This window comes from Pan paniscus, chromosome 7, assembly GCF_029289425.2.
Source record: "Pan paniscus chromosome 7, NHGRI_mPanPan1-v2.0_pri, whole genome shotgun sequence".
Classification (NCBI taxonomy): domain Eukaryota; kingdom Metazoa; phylum Chordata; class Mammalia; order Primates; family Hominidae; genus Pan; species Pan paniscus.
In genome coordinates this window covers 54,138,914-54,160,419 of record NC_073256.2, presented here as the reverse complement: position 1 = coordinate 54,160,419, position 21,506 = coordinate 54,138,914, and the positions used below count along the sequence as shown (strand labels likewise).

The 21,506-nt window shown below is 39.1% G+C and overlaps 1 protein-coding gene across 8 annotated transcripts in view; it reads right to left on the bottom strand.

Moving 5' to 3' along the window:
- The window catches only part of UNC5D (unc-5 netrin receptor D), a 557,242-nt gene that overhangs the window by 200,330 nt on the left and 335,406 nt on the right, over nt 1-21,506 (bottom strand). For all 8 annotated transcript variants that reach the window (XM_003830743.6, XM_008956162.4, XM_008956161.4 and 5 more), the window contains exon 4: nt 494-597. In XM_003830743.6, the coding sequence (XP_003830791.3) occupies nt 494-597 (104 nt within the window). The remainder of the gene's footprint in view (nt 1-493; nt 598-21,506) is intronic.

Genomic DNA, 21,506 nt, shown 5'->3' with positions numbered 1-21,506 from the left:
GCCTGCACAGTGCAGAAAACATAACAAACACTCAATAAATGAATGCTTGTTCCACAAAAAAGTGAAGGACGAACAAACACCAGTGACACTGGGACTGGGTCTTCTGACCTTTCCTATGGGCTTTTTCATGTGTGTTTGCCTGTTACAGCTCAGATTTGCTCCATAAGCCAATATGCATATCAGAAGATCTTGACTGAGGACAGAAAGAATGACAACTGCATGATTCAAGGTCCCCAGAACCAAGAAGACAGGTCAAATCCTACCCAGGCTGCCTACCAAGGGCCTTGTGCAAACACAGAAGTAGATGGGAGACAAGTTCCTTTCTAGCTTATTTCCTAGACAATTTCTTCACCATCTTTAGCAACTGAGCCCAGGCAACAAGAATCCCAGACATGGGCTCCTTTACTTCCCTTCCAGCCACACAGGACTCCGCCCTCCCTCTTGGGAACAGGCCTGGTTCCTCCCGGTGACTGGTCCCAGGATCCTGTCTTACCTCAGCAGCAGGGACTCCCTCTGGTGGGCGGCAGTGCAGTACAATCATGCCTTCAATGGGAACCTCCCTTCCTTGTGGGTCTTGTTCAAAGTTTTTCCGTAAATCTGCAAAGAAGCATGAGATAGGTGACACTTTGCTTCAAGTCTAGTGTTATTCAAATTTGGTCCAAGTACAAAAAAAGTGAGCTTAATATCACAACCTAGACACACACACACAAAAATAAGTCACTTGTTCCAGGAATTCTAGAATAAGAGAATCGTTTTTCCAAATATTCATAAATGCATGTGAAATAACCTGGACAAAACAGTTTCTGATGTCCTATATTGATGTGAAGGATGAAATAAATAACTAGGAGAGTAGGAAAAAAAACCACAGAACACCCCATTGTTTCATGAGTCTTTGCCAGCATTATCTGCTGAGCATCTGATGAAACACTTGGACTAATAAATTGCCATCCACAGCTATTATGCAGTTGAGATGCACATGATTTTTTTCTATTAACTAAAGAGTGCATTATTAATCTGTAACCTCTGCCATTCCCTTAACCCTCTAGGGGGATCTAGAAGATGCTAATAGAGTGAGATTACCTATTAGTGTTTTTATTTGTAACCAGGGAGAAGGGGCAACATTCAACCACAACAAAATCTATAACCTATCCAACCAAACATATAATTACAAAACACAACGCCCTCCAGTCAAACAGCAATGCTGGGTATTTGGGTAGTGCCCTTCATGGAAGGCTCCAGGCACTTTGCAAACAAGCTGTACTATTAACCTTTCACACATGGAAGGATGACACTTGCAGAGGTTAATTCGCTTGCCAGTGGTCACAGAGAGCATCGATGCCAGTGATGGGGAACAATGCACTAAGCTTCCTGACACCCAGGCTGAGTGTTAACCAGCAAAGCCTTCTCAGGGAAAAGGACATAGATGGACAGTGCAGAAGAGTTTCATTTGCATTGCTTTCCACTTGAGCACACGCTTCATTAAAAAAAAGTGGGGAGTTGGCCTTTACTTCTCTCGAGGTGTCATGACAACTCTTTGATAATCTTGCAGCACGAGGGTAATTCTTGCTGCCACTTGAAAGCACAGGATAGTAGGGCAAAGACAGGTTGTTTACAAGTCTTCCTCAATGTAAAAGATTTTGCCCTCCCTCCCTGACAATGCATTTTTCTTCAAATTGAGTATCTCAAATTACAGGCTGTGAATTTATTGATTTAATTTTCTTCAGTGCTTACAATAACATGAAATATGTTCTCTGTAAAGAGGAGAGCTCCAGAATCAGTTACATCTTTATAAATTGTATAAATACATTAAACTTGCCTTTAGCAAGTCAAAAACACTCAATGAATAACAAGCACGGCAAGCCATGTATTCACTTTCCTCCAAATTTTACTCTTAATGCTTTCCCTCCCAGAGGCAACCAATGTCTTTTGTTAGTAGCAGTGCTACATATTCGGAGGTCTTCATGAGTATATATAAGGCAAAGATCTTAAAACAACTTGAACTGCAGGTGGGTGACAAGATCCATTCTCTCATTTCTCTGCTGTCCCCTGAGTTTTAAAGCCAGCTTCCCTCTATCCGGGAACCGTAAATTGCCACAGCCCGTTTGATTCAGGACTTCTGACTCCAAGTATGATGAAGGTCACATACCTGACAACAAAACTGTGAAGGTTCTGTGAATAAACCCAGAAAGAAAATTCTCACGTTTCCCACACAATTCTCCTCTGCTGTCTCACAAGGGATCTTTGGGTCACAAATCCTTCCTCCATATGACTTGGTTATTTATCAGAACTATATCAAAATTAGTCTATCATAGAGCGAGAGTGACTTTAACATATGAGATGTCAGTTTGCTGATGAAGGAGCTGTGTTTTTTTTTGTTTGTTTGTTTTGTTTTGGAGATAAGGCCTTGCTCCATCGCCCAGGCTGGAATGCAATGGTGTGAACATAGCTCACTGTAACCTTGACCTCTCCAGGCTCAAGCTATCCTCCCACCTCAGCTTCCCAAGTAGCTAGGGCTACAGGTGTGTGACATCACACATGGCTAATTTTTTAAAAATTTTCTGTAGAAATGGGCAGATTGTCACTTCTTGCTTTGTTGCCCAGTCTGGTCTCCAACTCCTCCTGCGATCCTCCTGCCTTGGCCTCCCGAAATGCTTGGATTACAGGCATGAGCCACTGTGTCCGGCTTTTGTTTGGTTTGTTTGTTATTTTTTTTTTCCTTTTCCTTCATTGCTTTGTTTTCTGAAGGAAGTTTTGTTCAGTGCTGCTAAATGGTCATCCCAATTTTGACACCAATTAATCTGTATTCAGCCAGATAAAGTATAGAAAACATATGGTGCAAATTTCTATTTACATTCTACTTTTGTGTCCTTTCTTTGATCAACAGAAATAGAAAATGTAAAAAAAATACTTAGTTTATGGCTATCTACACACCACTACATTAACTAAGTTATCAGGTGAAAAGACAACTGGAGAAATGTCATTTTTTTTCTCCCCATTCCAGCCTCTCAGCAAAATAGGTAAGTAAATACATACATATCTATTTATAAACGTTTGTATAATTTACATATTTGTGTGTGTGTGTGTGTGTGTGTGTGTGTGTGTGTGTGTGTGTATATATATAAACTATTGACAGTGGGACCTAGGAAAGGGTATTACCCATAAACTAGAAACTTCAAGGAACTTCTAATAGATCTCACATAGGCAAGATTGGGTAGAAGAAAAGGCCAATCCAACCTGCTGCTCTTTCCAAATGACATTTGAAATGACTGGAAGAGTCCTAGCAAGACACACATTTCCCTCCCAAAGGTGTACATAAAAAGAACAAAGATTAAAGGCAATGACTGGGGGACAGGGAACAACTAGGGCACTATATATATCTGGATCCAACAGTGGTAACAGGCCGCCGACCTGTTAGGGAGCTGTAATGATCAGACATCATTATACCAAGTGAGAAACACAAGTATCATGGAGTCCTAGTTCTGGCTTGTACCTGATACTGGTGCCAGGACACTGACTACTAAGGAGGGCAAACTTTTGAATCCTAAGGAGGGTAAACTTACCAACAAATTCAAGTTAGCTACTAAATATAGTAGACATGATGGAAATAAACTCTTTAGACACAGAGGTATAGCTATGATTCTCACCATAGGGCACCCAGTCTAATTTGTTTCTGAATAGGCAATCTGAACACTTTAATCACCTATATGAGCTCCAAGCCTTGAAAGAAACGGACAGGAACTGATCCAATTTCTAATAGTAGGGAAAACATCCTTAGCCATATAACAAGAATTATACTACAAGAGAAGGAAACAAACCATAGAACCGAAAATAGATTTCTTCCTCTAAAAAGACATGAAGCAAGAGGCATATTTTTAGATAATTTCTAATTTTAGTTCTTTAAAGTCAAAAGGAAATAGCAACTGAGAATCTAGAGTAGAGAGTTATAAATAGGATAACATCTGAGATCAAGAAACCGCCACTATGAGGAAAGAAACTAACTGCTGATTTAGAAATATATAAATAAATATGGAGACAGTAAATAGCATATTGAATATTGCAGAAAACTGAACCACAAGACAGGCAGCATCAGTCAGGATGCATCAGAAAAACAGCAAGTACACCAATTGGTTTAACAGAAAATATTAATATAATGAAATTGGAAGATTAAGTAGGCAAAGGGGAAACCGCAGGAACATTGCAGGGAGCCTGGGCTTGGCAAAGGAGCTCCATACCCTTCTGCTCAATTTATAGATAGACCAGTTGGTATAGACATCGAAGATTGCTGTGTTGGTAACAGAGTAAGAAATGTCCTCTACTAGTGTGCTTATGGTGACTTGTTCTACATCTGTTTTCCTTGTTCTATCATCTGTTCTATGAAAGCAGGTTCTATGTCCTAGTCTTTCACTCCTCTATTCCCAGTGCCTATTGTAATATCTGATACAGGGCAGGTTCTTAATAAATACCTGGTGAGTAAATGAGGTAAGGGGAAAGTGATAAAGTGACAATGAGATTGTCAGAGGGAGGATGAAATGAATGACAAAGTGGAGAAAGAGGAATACATTACATATAATAGGAATTTTAAAAGGACACAACAAGCTGAAAAAAAGAAACAAAAATCAATTTAATAATAATAATAATAGTTCTCTAAGCTAAAAAAGGACTTGAGTTTGCAAAATGACTCACTGGATATGAGGCAAACTAGCTTTAAAAAGAAACAACCCTAGATAGATCTTAGTTGAAACTGCTAATTTTAACAATATTAATAAAATGCAAAAGTAAATTTACAAGTATTTTTGCAGAAAACAAGCAAAAAGAATAATGGAACAAGAATATGGAATTTATTTCCTATATTTTTTATGTATCAGAGTATACTTAATCAAATTCTTTTTTATTTTTTGCTTTTTTTTTGTAAAAAGCATAGGTGCTAATTTTTTATTTGCAAACAAGTTAGTATTCATGAGTAACCTAAGAACAATGTAGTGTCAGACATGATAGGACCATGAGATTGTAAGCAGCCACATACTCTTCCTGAAAACATTACCTTGTAAAATAAACTAACCAATGAAAAACAACTCAATGCAATAATTTCAGTATTTGGAAGTTGTCGGTTTTAAAAACCTGGCAATGGGCAATAAAAACACTTAAAAGTTTTAAACCTAAATACTTTTTATAATATAACTAAAAATATTCACATAACTATCTAAGGGATCAGGGAAGAAAGATGCATAATATATCATAAATATGCATAACCAATGGTATGAACTTAAAATTGCTGGATCATAGATCTCAGGACCCCACCAGGCAGGAGTGGTCACCGGTGAGGAAGGTGGGGGCTGCAGCTTGTGTTTTTGTTTGAATTTTGGGACCACCACTTACTCGTACCTTGACTCAGTGAGTATCCTCAATGTTTCTGCTTCAGCTTCCTCATCAGTGATATGAGGATAATAATTCACATACATTTTGTTAAGACTAAATCTTGGTATATGTAAAGTCCATTTAAGAGCACTGGTTGCTTCATAGAGGTCATGTATATTACTAGATCCTAAAGCCTTGATGATTAAAATGGGGTAGCTTTGTCATAAATCAGGCAAATTAACTATAAACCAGTGCATTTTTCAGAGACACTTAAATAAAAAGAATAATGCAGGATATGATTAAAGTGATACATAAATTAAGTGGGAAAAGGTATTAAGATGACTAGTTGCCCTTTTGGAGAAAAAAAATAAAACTAGATTAATGTCTTTATACCAAAATAAATCCCATATTAATAAGAAATTTTTTACATAAAACTACAGCAGTAATAAAATAAAATATTCATTGGATCTTAGGAAAAGGAAGGCTTTTCCAGACTTGAAATTAAAGACCCCTTAAGGGATTGATTGGTAGGTAGTGTTTTGTCAAAATTAAATTTTTTTTTAATCTAAAACATTATAAGCAACATCAAGGGCAGAGGGTTAACAGCCTTAATATATAAAGAGCTCTTATGAAACAAAATAAAAACAATACCCTCAAATAAAATGGCGAAGGGACGTGAAACAAAATTTATACAAGAAGAGATACAAGTGGCTAAAATATCTAAAAGGATCAAATCACTAATTATTCAAGAAATGTCCATTTTGGAACCATCAGTATATCTCCTTCCTCTTGCAAGAGGCTTAGTTTTGTTTAAGTAATAATGCCCAAGGTTAGCAAGCATATAAGAAACAGTAATATTAAACACTGCTACAAGTGAAAATGGGCATACATGAAGAGCGAGCTGTAATGTGTTACTTCAAAAGTTCGTAGATGAACAGTATGGCATTCTGTTTAGCAATAAAAAGGAAAGAATATTGATGCACGTTACAACATAGATGAATCTTAAAAATGCTATGCTAGGTGAAAGAAGCCATTCACAAAAGGCCACATATTGTATGATTCGTTTATATGAAATATACAGAAGAGGTAAATCCATAGAGACAGAAAATAGATGAGTGGTTACCTAGAGCTGCAGCTGAGCAAGGAGTATGGGGAAGGACAGCAAAGAGAAATAGCTTTGGTGGGTTTTTTATGTTGTGACGGAAATATTCTATAATTGACCCTGATGATGGTTATACAACTCTGTGAGTATACTAAAAACTACCAAATTGTACACTTTAAATAGGTAAGCTGCATGGTATGTGGATTATATCTCAGTACAGTTATTATTAAAAAGAATTCATTCATATGGTTCAATAATTCTATTTCTAAAGTTTTCTAAAAAAAAAAAAAAAAAGATGAGAGGTCCACAGAAAAATGGATGCATAGTGGTATTGCTCAAATAATCATTTATAATGATGAACACTTGCTAATAACTTAATAATATAGGGGTGGTTAATTTTTTGGTGCATTCATAAAATGGAACATTATGCAACCATTAAAAATCATAAGCTCAAAATATTTAAGATTATAGGTAAATATTCAGATTAAGTGCTAAATAAAATAGAGTGGAGTACATGATCTCTACCATATGCATGTTAGTAATAAAAATCACTCTCTCCCAAATGTAGTAATTGTATTATTATTAAATACATCTACTTCCAAAGTAAGTATACCTGCATTAAACACCTGTTTTGGCAGGTAATCCTTTTTTTTTTTTGAGATGAAGTCTTGCTCTTGTCGCCCAGGCTGGAGTGCAATGGCCCAATCTCAGCTCACTGCAACCTCTGCCTCCCAGATTCAAGCAATTCTCCTGCCTCAACCTCCTGAGTAGCTGGGATTACAAGCGTGTGCCACCACGTCTGGCTAAATTTTTTGTATTTTTAGTAGAGACGGGGTTTTGCCTTATTGGCCACGCTGGTCTTGAACTCCTGACCTCATGTGAGCCACCTGCCTTGGCCTCCCAAAGTGCTGGGATTACAGTCATGAGCCACTGCACCCAGCTGGTAGGTAATCCTTAATTTGCCTTCATGAGTTGTGTAGAAGTGCAATAGCCTTCTTCACTCACTCCCGCTGTTGACTCCCGCTGGACACTGTGCCAGGCAATGGGGTACCTGACTGAACATGCCACAGACTGCCCTGGCCTTCCCAGAGCATATGCTCTAGCAGGGTGACTAGCTATTAAACAAACAATTAAGAGGTATACATTTGAGTGATGAGATGGAGAAGTGGGAACTACCCTGTAAATGTAGCAGTGGGGCCCACATAAATCTAGTGATTGCAAAAAAGTTTCTCAGAGAGTAATATCTAAACTGAGGCAGAGAATCTCACAGGCCTAAAAACACACACCAGGTGCCATTTATAGTCTCAATCAGACTTGTACTGGCTTAAAGCATAACCACCATATCTCTTTCCTTTTAAACATATATACATATGCTCTCTCACTTTTTTCTTGCAAGTCTCTGCAAAATGCTTGCCTAGCTACCACTCTTTCCTAAGTTTTCATATCACATGAGGACATTCTTTTATTAGACTTGTCTTCTATTCATGTATATTGAGAGGGTGGAGCATAAATAGATTTCCACCCTCTGATCTCACTCATAATCATGTGCACATGGTCTATGGGAAGAAGAAAAGCAGTCATTGTCACATTGTTCTGTATAAGGGAACTGAACCAAATTGCATACATATGCATAAAGATAGATTTTTAAATGTGGTTTAAAAATACAAAACCTTACCATCTGAAAATAGCAACTGGTGTGGGATTAGTATATATATATATATAATTATAGTTATAGGAAAAACCCTAAAAAGAAATTACTAAACATTTTGAAGATTTTCCACTGGATGAAATTTGGTATATTAATTATCTCCTTTATCTGTTTCTGCATTTTCCAAAATTTCTGTAATGAATATGGATTACTTTCATAGCCACCAAAAATCACGTCCAAAAAAAGATCCCTTTCTTCTGAGTTGTCAAGCATCTCTGTACTAGACCAAACTGTATCAGAAGCCAGGAGAGAAGTACATCTTGTTTCATTTTATTGTACCAAGTTTCACTCCTACGATGTCTATCAAAGAAGGAAGCAAGGAAGATCATATCCTTCAAACTTTACAGAATTGCAAATTCTGAAATACCCTTCTCTAATTTTATTTTAGTCATGGGAATCTGCACATGAGGGCAAAACTTTTCATTGGTTCTGTTTATTGCCATATTTCTGGCAGCTGGAAGATAGTGACTTAATACATATTTGTTGAATGAATGAATGAGCAAATGTAATTTCCCACTTCAACTCATCTGAATGATGACTATGAACTAATATGCAACGAAGTCTCTGGCAGTTAAGATGACTAGGAAAAGCAAAACCATGAACAGATATGTGCAATAGACTCTGCAATGATGCTAAAATAACACATTCATTCAGTGTCATCTTTACACACACATTGTGTGTGTCTGTGTGTGTGTGTGTTTGAATGGTACAAACAATCATCAGCACAGATCAATTTGGAGCAGCACTCTGTCTAGTTCTGTTCCTTCTTCACCCCATCACCCTGTTCAGTTCCACAGCAGAATGCCAACAAGACCCACAATGCCTGGAATCAAAGACAGCAGAAGTGAAGAGGAGGGAGAGGTGACAAAGCCAGGTACTTGGCTAACCTGTAAATCATATAACCAGCAACAGGATCATCCAGAGTCAGCAGTACCTGCCAATAAGTAGTATATCTGGGGCTAGACCTTGGGAAGCAGCAGCCTCCCCTTCCTCACCCCATGCCCTATTTGGCCTTTTTTGTCATTTTCCTTTCATGCTACTATGTTAGAAAAGTCATTGTAGCACAAGAAAATCAATAAAAATTCAATTCCAAATAATAGTTCTTTGCAGCTCAGCAACACCAGGGAGTTATCGGCTCATTCAATGTTCTGGCAGTTAATGCAATGAAATAAAAATAATTTACTCATTCAAACCAAATCAGCCAGTGAAAAATCATAGTCATTTTTTTTAATAGTCATAGTCAAAGCCATTTGTTAAGATTCCAGGAGGATGGTCTGATGTCCCATTAGTTGTCCAGCTACATTGGTATTCAAATAGGCTTTGAATCTTTGCCACCCATATTTCTCTGAAGGAACAACAAACCCCATTTGTCAGACATAAAATAAAATTGTAACTTACCCAAATACAGAGTATTTATTGTAATAAAAGGGCTGGTTCACATGCAGGATGGGTGCATGCCAGCAAACCGGAAGTCAAGGCCTGGTGCTTCCATGTGGTTCCACCTCAATCCTCCAGCCCTGAGTTGTTATGACCTAAGAAGTCAGTTACTGGCTTCAGTTCCCGAGGGAAGGCACATAAAAGGCTTTCTGTTAGGTGAATTTTTTCCTCATTGTGATAGTCTTTTGTATTTGGCACATTATCTGCGCTCCTCCCGCAAGCGTGGCTTGAACCCTCTACCTTGCTTAGATCTATGTATTATGCACATTTCTTTTCTTTTCTTGAGTCCACTTTGTCACCTAGGCTGGAGTGCAGTGGTGCAATCTCGGCTCACTGTAACCGCTGTTTCCCGGGTTCAAGTGATTGTCTTGTCTCAGCCTCTGGAGTAGCTGGGATTACAGGCATGTGCCACCATGCCTGGATAATTTTTGTATTTTTAGTAGAAACGGGGGTTTCTCCATGTTGGCCAGGGTGGTCTCAAACTCCTGACCTCAGGTGATCCACCCGCCTCGGCCTCCCAAAGTGTGGGGATTACAGATGTGAGCCACCATGCCCGGCTGACTCTGCACATTTCTTGACTGGCAGACCCATATTATTGATATTAGGCTGTTCCCACCTTTCATTTCATGTCTTTGTGTTAGATCTTCCAGTTCTTATTTCAGCTGTGTCTCCCTGAGTGATAACTGGCATTAAAGGACAATGCCACGTGTAGATTCCTATACATCTGGAACATATACATATATATGTGAATATAATATATATATTCCCCTTAATATTATATATTATATTCATTTTATTGTACCAAGTTTCACTGCTACAATGTCCATCAAAGAAGGAAGCAACAAAGATCATATCCTTCAAAGTTTAGTGAATTACAAATTCTAAAATGTTCTTCTTTAATTGTATTTTAGTCATAGGAATCTGCACATAGCACAAAACTTTTCATTGGTTCTGTTTATTGCCATATTTCTGGAATGAATATATATGTACATATACACACACACACATACACACACACATATTATGGTTGCAATAATATATTATATATATGACATCTTCCTGAAATTCCTGAATATTGCAACCATAACTCCTGTTCAGTAAATCTTACAGCAATAACGAAGAAGGGCCACCTTTGGACGGACACCACTGAATCACCCTACAACTCTCCATGCACTCTCTTCTCTTGATGCCAGGCACTGAGCATTCTCTGCTTACTGGGACAGCAGGGTGTTTGGCTGATGCAAAAGGTCCTGTCATGCTGACGCTCCTCAAGGCTGTTTCTAGGACCATAAAATAACTTTGGGCCTTTGTGAGATCCCTTGTGCTCTGTAATCCCTCTGCTGGTAAATTGCTGTTATCAATAAAGCATTTTATAACTAGCACTGTGTATCATTATCCTGTGTTCACAAGTAGTGTAGCTTGTCAGGTAACAGTGGGGTTGCCAAGGGGATAGATATAGTTGTGCCTGCAGTAGGGACATATTATGCTGAGTAGAGACAGTTGTAGTTTTCCAAAATGCTTTAAGAACTAATTTAAAGTATTCTCTATTGAGCTACTCCCAACACAATAAGATCTATCGTGTTCAGCCTCTTTTGTTTATAAAAACAAAAATCATTCATATTCCAAAAAGAAATTGAGAATTTATTGAAAATTAGGAAGATAAAAATCTTAACGATGAGTTTAGGACTGACTGGAAACCAAGACAGACCAGGCTTGAAGAATAAGAAACACAATACAACTGTGTCTTACAGAGGCTATAACATAGCCAAACGAGGAGATAAAGAGATCCAGTTAGGGTCACGCATGGTGTCTTTTGCTTGTAATTCCAGGATTTGGGGAGGCCAAAGTGGGAGGATCTCTTCAGGCAAGGAGTTTGATACCAGCTTGGGCAACACAGTGATACCCTCATCTCTCAAAAACAAACAAACAAACAAAACCAGGAAAACAACAACAACAACAACAAAATAGGCTTGGGGGCGCATGCCTGTAGTCCCAGCTACTTGGGAGGCTGAGGCAGGAGAATTGCTTGGGCCCAGGAGTTGGAAGCCACAGTGAGCTATAATCATGCCACTTCACTCCAGTCTGAAAGATGGAGTGAGATTCTGTCTCTATAAAACAAAACAAACAAAACAAAACAAAACAAAACAAACAAAAAACAGGCCCAGTATAATTCTTTCCTCTGAGTTATTTCATGATCCTCTTAGCACACACATGGCCATGTCACTCCTGCCCTTCCTAACCAATCCCCTCTCGCTATTGCCCTAATGGTCTTAACTTTTCCGTCGATTGTATTCACTCATGGGTGCTGGTGTCTCAGGGCCACTGCCACCTGCTTCTTTTTTTGTGCCTTCTACCTTCAGTTGTCACTACCAACTGCTGATTCTCTTTCAGGATGAGGTTATACTCAGAAGAGCAAAAATCTACAAGACAATAATCACTTAAATTCTTCTCAAGTGAATCTATCATACTGAGTCAATTCATGTGTCTATGTTGCCTGGGGGTAGATTCTTGGCCCCAAGGATACAACAGTGGGCACATGTGGCACCAGAATGATCACCCCTGCCTACGAAGCCACTCAGCACCATTTCCTTTGGCAAGAAAATAATGGGTAGGAACCCCCCATAAGGAAACCATGCCTGTAGAAAGAAGGATTGCTGTTTGCTTTGTCTCCAAGTTCCATAGAAGGCAATTTCTGCATATTGACTGCATTGATTTGGTTGTGTCAATACATAAAGGACAGCTGAAGTTTAACCTAAATAGGAGATATTAACAATCTTCAACAGGAAAAGCCATTAACTAAAAATATAGAAATTCTCTGCTGCCTTGTTTTCAAGGCATTAAACCAAGGGAAAATACACTGATAACTCACATTTTGTATCTTTACATCATGTTCCACCAAAAGCTATAGGGACAAAATATCTGCAAGTTCCACATTCTGCACATTTGAGAGTACTGTTGTTCTACTTGCTGTGCTAATGAGAAAATCGAGTCCTAGGTGAATGCAGAAATAGCCACCAAATCAAAGTGTTTTTGATGGAAAACAAAAACAAAAGATCAGAGCCTGGAAGCACTGACTGCACTTAGGCTGCTCAGTTCCCAAGCAGGATATGAAAAGACTATGCTGGTCATATATATACATATGCATACATATGCACACACAGGCACACACACATGCACACACACACACACTTTAGAGATTGGGTCTCTCTCTGTCACCCAAGTTGGAGTGCAGTGGTGCGATCATAGCTAACTACAGCTTAAAACTCCTGAGCTCAAGCAATACTACTGCCTCGGCCTCCCAAGAAGCTAGAACTACAGGCACATGCCATCAAGCCTGGCTAATTTTTAAATGTTTTTGTAGAGATGGGGTCTCACTATGTTGCCCAGGCTGGTCTCTAACTCCTGACCTCAAGTGATCTTCCTGCGTTAGCCTCCCAAAGTGGTGAGATTATAGTCATGAGCCACTGCACCCAGCCTGTGCTGTTCATCCTGTTGTCAAGTATCCCTTTTCTGAGACAGCTTAATTTCTACAACTCCTACAAGCAGTAATAGAGCTTATCTGCAGCTCAGCATCCAGCTGAGCACTGGAATGCAAAATGAACCCCATGGTTGAAGGAACAAAGTTTTAAAAACCACCTGGACGTGGAGAATCATCTCTGACTTTCCTGAGTGACCTCTGAGTCTTCTACAGGAAATTAGAGGGATGTGAACTAGCAACAAGTTTAAGAAGAAATGACCTAAAAATAACCTTAAGCTTTCAATACTCACCACCTCATTGTAATTCACTACCACTCCTGGAGAGGGATGAAAGGAAAACAAAGGGCTAGAAAAGAGTCAAAAATAAAAGCCAACCCAGCAGCAAGAAAAAACAATTTAATCACATTATTAGTTTTTTGGTTCTTCCCTCATCCCACATCTCCATGAGGCCAGGAAGGTCAATCGGGACAAGATGAGGCCAGTGTCATGAGCATGTAAACACTGGATATGCCACTAAATATCTAACACCTCCTACCTCCAGCATGGCCTCACAGAACAACTGAGTGGAAGGAAGAAGGCTGCATTTTGCTTTCCTTAAGCCAATCTTGCCAGAACCAGGAAGATCTAAGGAACCACTTTCGCTCAAAGTTTTTCACCTTTTGGGTAGCCAAATCTGTATTTTTAAAAAAATAAAACGACCCAGCAGAATGCAGATGAAACTATGAAGAACTGACAAGAAAGATGCAACCACTGCATCAGGAAGATGCTTTCCAGGAAAAGTGAATGATCAATGGCGGTGAAATAGGAGCTATCATGGGGATCTGAGAAAGAAATCACTGTGGTTGCAAGAGCTACAATGACTGGTGACTGGAAGCACTGTATAGTCAGGGAAGGGAAGAAAGACATGGGGTCTCATGCCTATGGGGCCAAAAGTTCAAAGTTTGGGAAGTCATGGTGTTCAACCATAGGAATAGCATGATCTGGTTTGCATTTTTCTTCAAGAGTAATCATTCTTGTTGCTGTGTAGAGAATGCATTTCAAGGCAGCAAGAGCAGAAGCAGCAAAGAGATTATCATAGGAGATAAATAATGTTTGTATCAGGTGGAGAGAAGAGGACAAATTCAGGATCTAGTTTGGAGGCAGAGGTGGCTGGACTTTTAGGTGAACAGGATGTGAGTGAAGGAAAGAAAAGTCCAGGATGACCCCTGGGTCTTGTCAGGAGCCCCTGTGGTCCCTTTACTGAATCAGGAAACACTGGGAAATAAACACAAATTTACAGCAATGATTTTTTTTCTTTTAATTTTTTTGTTTTTAATTATTATGGGTACATAAGAGGTACATATGTTTATGGAGTACATGTGATGTTTTGATACACGCTTACAATGTGTAATAATCCCATCAGCTTATTGGGATACCCATCATCTCAAGCATTTATTATTTCTTTGTGTTAAGAACATTCCAATTCCATTCTTTTAGTTATTTTAAAATATACAATAGTGTTCACCATAGTTCACATTGTTATGCTATCGAATACTAAATCTTATTCATTCTTTAACTACATTTTTATACCCATTAACTATCCCCACTTCCTCCAACATCACCCTGCAGCAGTATTGATGGAGTGAAAACCAAAAAAGTACTTTTTGGGACATAGCCAGTTTGAGACACCTACTGGATATCCAAGTGGATGTGTCACGTAGGCAGTAGATGAAGAATTTGGGAGACAAGGTGCCACATTAAGGCTGAGCATGATCAGAATATAGACAGCGAACAAAGCCCTGGAGCGAAAGACTCCACCGAAAGAGAGGCTGGATTATGGAGGGAAGAGGCCTCAAGATGGAGATCTAGAATACTACAATATTTACAGGTGGGAAGAGAAGGAATCTGGACAGAAGATTCAACTGTGGTCAATGAGAAGAAGGAAAACCAGAAGACAGTAAAACCAAGCCCTCCTTCCAGAGATGAGGATTCTAAAGGTCCTGAGTGAGACCCTGGAATCTTAATTTTTAAAAGTTCCCCATGTGATTCTCATGTGTGGCCGGTATCAGGAGTCACTCTGAAAGTGCACAAAACTGAATAGTTGGTCCCAGAACTTGAACCCAGCTCTTCTGACCTCTACTTCCTCACTCTGTAACTCCTATTCCCTCTCTACACTTTTTAAAAATACAAGCCATTTCATCTTCATGCTGATATTAAATTCCCATCTATTCCTCAAATCATTAACTCTAGCCATTGTTCCAACTGTGCTCTCTTTAGTCAAACTTTGGGAAGAAGTTGACTACATCATCTCTGCTTTCTCCTCTCCTATAGATTCCTACATCCACACTAATCTCCTATCACCCTGGCTCATTACATTGTTTTGTTCAAGTCGATGGAGCCCTTCACGTCAAATGTAACAAAACTTCTCACTTCTTACTCCAATTGTCAGATCACATTGACACCACTGACCATTTCTTCCTTCATAAATCTTTCCCTTCTCCCTCATGGGTCTCCTAGTGCCTGTTCTACTTTTTTTTTTCTTTCAGTCTTATTCATGGGATTCTTCTCCTGTGTTCACCCCTTGACCATTTACAGATTTTCACTCATGTTCTGCTGGTTGTTTGTTTTTGTTTTTGTTTTTTTTCCTCATCAGCAATTTGAGAGCTGAGGACTAAGGTAGAGATTGTGTAGTACAGAAAAAAACGTAGCTAGTTCTCATAACAGCCTGCTCCTTCTATTTTCCTGACAGATGTCTACTCACCTAACTACCACCTACTTGCCAGTGACTCTCAATTCTGTATTTTTGATTCTGCTCTCATATCCTTGAAATTCAGGCTCATAAATACAACAGCATGATGAAAGCAGTCCATTGAATATTCCACAGGTAGTTCACACATGACATGATCAAAAACTAAAACCAGTATCTCATTCTTCAAACTGGTTTATTTTACCCTATTCATAACCTACTTAATGGAATAATTTGAGCCAGAAACCTAGCGAGCCCAAAACTTGGAGGAGTCCCCAAACTCCTCTCTTACTTCCCCTTAGTTCCATATCTAAGTAGCCATAAACTCTAGCTAATTTTACGTTCCTGAATCCTCACATTTGTACCTTCCTCTTCAACCTATGCTATGCCTGCGGAAGTTCAGGCCGTATCAACACTCCCAAAGATTGGTGCAAAGCTTCCTTGAGTTGACTCTTGCTCCCCTTAAATCTTTGACAGCAGTGAATGGGAGGGTTGAGAGTTTGGAAAGTATGATAGCATCACTGCCTTGCCTATGACATTTCAATGGCCCCAAACTACATTCTGGACAAATCTAAACACTTAGCAGAGAATTTGAACACCCTCCATAATTTGTCCTGTTCACTTCTCTTTGGTAGCACCATCTTCTGCCATCTTGAGATTCATTCACTACAAGTACTGTGTTGCTTGCTTTCCCACATAGGTCACATGATGTTCCATCCTGGATGGATGGACTCAAATGCTTTCCTTTACTTGGAATGCTCACTCTAAATTGTTACTCCTCCTTCTTCCTAAGGATTTAGCTCAGACATTGACTCAGGAAGTGTATCTTAGGCCTCAGGGATCAGTAAATTGTCACTCTTGGTGGCTCCTAAAATATATTGTGCCTACCACAAACCAGATTCCATGAAAACACTTGTTTATATTTCCCTTATTATAAACTCTTCAAAGAAATGGACAATATTTTATTAATTATCGTGCTGCCTAGAACATGCTAGATAATTACCCATGGATGCCTGATACTGTTACACCTTAGTTAGTATTCTTTCACCACTTGGCAAGTTTCTGGAATGCATCTTCTCATCCTTACTTAGCTGGTGGAAGGATGTGAAATAATCTAAGATGACATTCCTAGGCTCAAAGAATCCCCAAACATTAACTAAGGTAATATTATTTTGTTTGTTTTGCTTATCAGCTGTTTGTATTATCTGTTGGAAGTTTCCTTCAGTGGAGAAAATGAGAGTTGAATTGAAATAAAATCTATATCCTCTCCCCTGATAAACTTCTACTGAGGTTTTTATGGAAATGGCCATCTTCCAGGAACTTTTAAGGTGAATTTCACCATAAGAATGGCAGACTGAATTAAGCTGTGATTTCCTTCAAAGGTGGTAGCTATATTTCTGCAAATTCTTCTTGGTAAAATAATCATTGGCAATAAATAGCATGAAGGAATACTATTTGGGGAAACTGTCTTTTTCACCATCCACAGTAAAATGTGGTGGAATACACTTCTGCCTTAGTGGTTCCCGTCTTGGTGTTCTTCACTGTGCATGTGTTAATTAAGCAAAAGTAGCACAACTTATATCAATTACATACGAGTTATTCTCTGTTCCTAGAACCAGAGTCTCTTACAGTTCAGTGTTGCTCACACTGTCTATTAAAATGCTTCTACTAAAAAAGGAGAAAAATTGATTAACCCCATGCCATCTACGGATGGAAACTAAAAAGATGTGGCAGGCACAAAGTAACTTTGAAGTTTCAAATTATATCTTCAAAATTTATGCAAGCATTTGCATTTCACTCCATACTGTATCCATGTTTTATTTTCGCAGATCTAAAGGGGAATATGACTGCTGCTTCAGAAACATGTGCCATGTCTATCTGGTGGCTTCTTATATTCCTGGAGCACCAAGCAGTATCCCACATGTAGACAGCATTTTGAGAAACACAGTTAAATGAGCCATTACTTAAAAAGTTCCTCGACACAGGTATGTGTAATGCCTTCCTATGGTTAAACATTTTTAACCATAGGAAGATTAAACATTTTTCTTTTTTCTTTCTTTTTTTTTTTTGAGACAGGGTTTTTCTTTTATCTTTCTTTTTTTTTTTTTTGAGACAGAGTTTTGCTCTTGTCCCGCAGGCTGGAGTGCAATGACATGATTTCTGCTCACTGCAACCTGAGCCTCCTGGGTTCAAGCGATTCTCCTATCTCAGCCTCCTGAGCAGCTGGGATTACAGGCAGGCACCACCACACCTAGCTAATTTTTGTATGTTTAGTAGAGATGAGGTTTCACCATGTTGGCCAGGCTGGTCTCCAACTCCTGACCTCAAGCGATCCATCCGCCCCAGCCTCCCAAAGTGTTAGGATTACAGGCATGAGCTACTGCGCCAGGTCACATTTTTCTAAGGATATCATTGAAGTGATGTAGTCTCCTGGGGCTATCACATCAGGATATCACATCAAATCACATGCTGTTGATTTGACCCATTTTCGGTGACATTAACATTGATTACTTGATCAAAGTGGTGTACTACAGGATTTTCCTTTGCAATGCTATTATCTAGTTACCCCTTTGTAATTAATAAGTATCTTGTGAAGTGATACATCCAGATTATATAAATATCCGGTTTTCCTGAAACTTTCACCCATTAGTTTTAGCCTCCATGCTGATGTTTGTGTGAATCAATTCATATTTCACAGATGTCTTTACAATAAGAAAGAGCTCTTCCTTGTGCTATTTACTTATATGTTCATTCATTCATTCATCTTTTAAAACATCAGTGTAGATTCATGGATTCGTATTTCATGAGCTATAATCTTTGCTATCATTTATTTTGATGCTCAAGTTGTCCCAGATTTGGTGAGTGGGAGCCCCCTCAGGGGTGCTGCTTCCTTTTCCCAAGTTCAAATTGAGGGGCAGTAAATAGAACAATGGACCTTCACTCTCCAAAAACACAACATCATCAAAGACAAAGGAAGATCAGGAACTTATCCAGATTAAAGAAGGCTAAACTGACCTCACAACTGAATGTAACACATGATCTAGGAATTTGTTATTAAAGGACATTATTGCATAACTGATAAACTAAGATAATGCCCCTAGAATAGATAATAGTATTTTGTCAAATTATTGATAATGATACTAGTTATGTCAGAAAATGTCCTTGATTTTAAAACACACACCATGAAGTATTTACGAACAAGGGGGTATCATATCTGCACCTTAATCTAAAACACTTCTGAAAAAAATTTAATTTTCTCTATATAAATAAACATATAGATAAACACAGAAAGAGATCACGCTAACATAGTAAAATGTTAACATCTGAAGATTCTCAGTAAAGGGCTTAAGGGAATTCTTTGTATTTATTGCAACTTTTCTGAAAGTCTGAAATTATGTCAAATGTTTTAAAACTCTGTTAGTTGCCAGGCGCGGTGGCTCATGCCTGTAATCCTAGCACTTTGGGAGGCCGAGGCGGGAGGATCACGAGGTCAGGAGATCGAGACCATCCTGAATAACATAGTGAAACCCCATCTCTACTAAAAATACAAAAAAGTTAGCTGGGCCTGGTGGCAGGCACCTGTAGTTCCAGCTACTCAGGAGGCTGAGGCAGGAGAATGGCATGAACCCAGGAGGTGGAGCTTGCAGTGAGCCGTGATTGTGCCACTGCACTCCAGCCTGGGTGACAGAGTGAGACTCTGTCTCAAAACAAACAAACAAACAACTCTGTTAGTCCATATCTCACCTACTTATTGAATGCAGGATTCCTTCCCCAGTATCACTGCCAGACATGTATTCCTTGCCTATTTATGTGCAGTTTATAGGGAGCTGTGGCCATAGAAAGACTGTCTCATCAATGGGCATTTCTAGTTGTTAGCTCAACCCCAAATGTGCCACCTTAAAAGTCAGCTCATGTGATGCTGCCTCTGGCGTTCAATCAAAACAGAATAATCCTGTCCCAATTCTACATCAGACAGTTTGAATTCATACCTACCTTTTCCAGGCCAGTTATTTGCTTTTTATGTAACAACTGCATATTTGAAACGATTTCTTGAACCATCACCATTACTGACACCAGAGCCAACTTCATGGATGTGTGACCCATGCAGTCACACAGAGTTCCATGCTTGATTTAATGCACTTGCTGTTGATTGCTCAAAACTCTTAATAACATTTGAACAAAGGGCTCCATATTTTCATTTTGCATTGGGTCCTGCAAATTATGTACACAGTACTGCTGCAAAAAGTCTATGTGGTACCTTTGTGTAAACTGGACACCCACAGGCACAAGGCTTGGTGAGAAAACAGTACCCATGTGCCCAGGAAAACTAGCCTCCTCTTCCTTCAGGTGGATGAAATCACATTCTAGAGTGTGCATCTTGGCTAGTGAATGCATACTCCGGAATGTGAGAGGAGCTGTCTTTCAACACTCATTTTTTTTTTTTACCGGGCTAGATGTGATTACTTGGCTAGATGCACAACTTTATTTAGAGGTCCAGACTTTCAAACCCTGCAATAGTATTCCTATATATTAATTTCAGTCCATGGAAAAGGACTGAGCATTTACAGAGTAGAATAATATTGTCTCTTGGCTTTGGACACTTGTTTTTCCATGGGAGAGGAAGGAGAGTTTCAAGCTTTTGTATGATTTATACCAAGTGTTGAGCATCGGTCTTAATATTATGTTCCATGCCATGGGAATATATCCACATTCTGAACAGATAGGAAGGGAGCAGTGGAGGTATTATGGTCAGTTTAGGCCTCTTCCAGAGCTGTACACTGAACAACAGAGTTAGTGATTCTCATGTTTCCTAACTTCCATTCCCATTTTAGAATGGCTTCATTGTAGGACTGTTAGGAGTGCACAAACAAGAAAGGACAAAGTTGGCCCTTATCTGTCAATGTAAGCTATGAATTCACTAAGAAGCCAGATGCCATGTTAGATCCATGGTGCAATCATGACCTACAGCTAACAAAGGTCTTTTCCTAGAGCCATATCCTACACTGGCAGGGTTGCTTTTCAAGCCAAACACATTTATAAAACAAAGGTAATATACATGATTGTGTACTAGGCTAAGGAGTCAAGAAAAAGGGTAATGCAGGTTGAATCCTCAAGCAGTTTACGATCTAACTAGGGACATAAATCCACAAATACCTTCAAAATAACTATCATTCGGGGTATTTTAAGTAGTGTGGTAGAAGTACTAAATCGATGCTTTGAAAACTCAGTTAGACACTTAGAATTTATGAAATTTTGAAGCTGGGGGTGCCACAGAGCATTCCTTTCAATGACTTAGTTGGTATGTGAGGCTGCTGAGATCAACAAGTGATAGGGGATTTGCTAAACTAGGTTTTGTGAAGGAAACAGCATGCAAGATGGCCCTTGGATTTAGGGAGAGATTGGAGTGTGAGATGGGCCACAGAATATGTTCCAAGGATAAAAAAAAATAGATAAGCAAGTCAAGGAGGGGAAAATGAGTCCCACATCCTAGACTCTAAGCATCTAGGTCATGCCACTCAAGTGGACAAAGAACACTTGCAGGGATATCATTGGAGATAAGAATGGAAATGTACAGGAAGGCTGCATCTGTAAGCCAGGAAGATGTGCCTAGATGTATTTATTTACATATTCAAATTTGTGGGTAGCAGAGGGCCATTAACAGTTTTTAGTAAGAAATTATTTGTCAAAGCCATGAAGCCAAG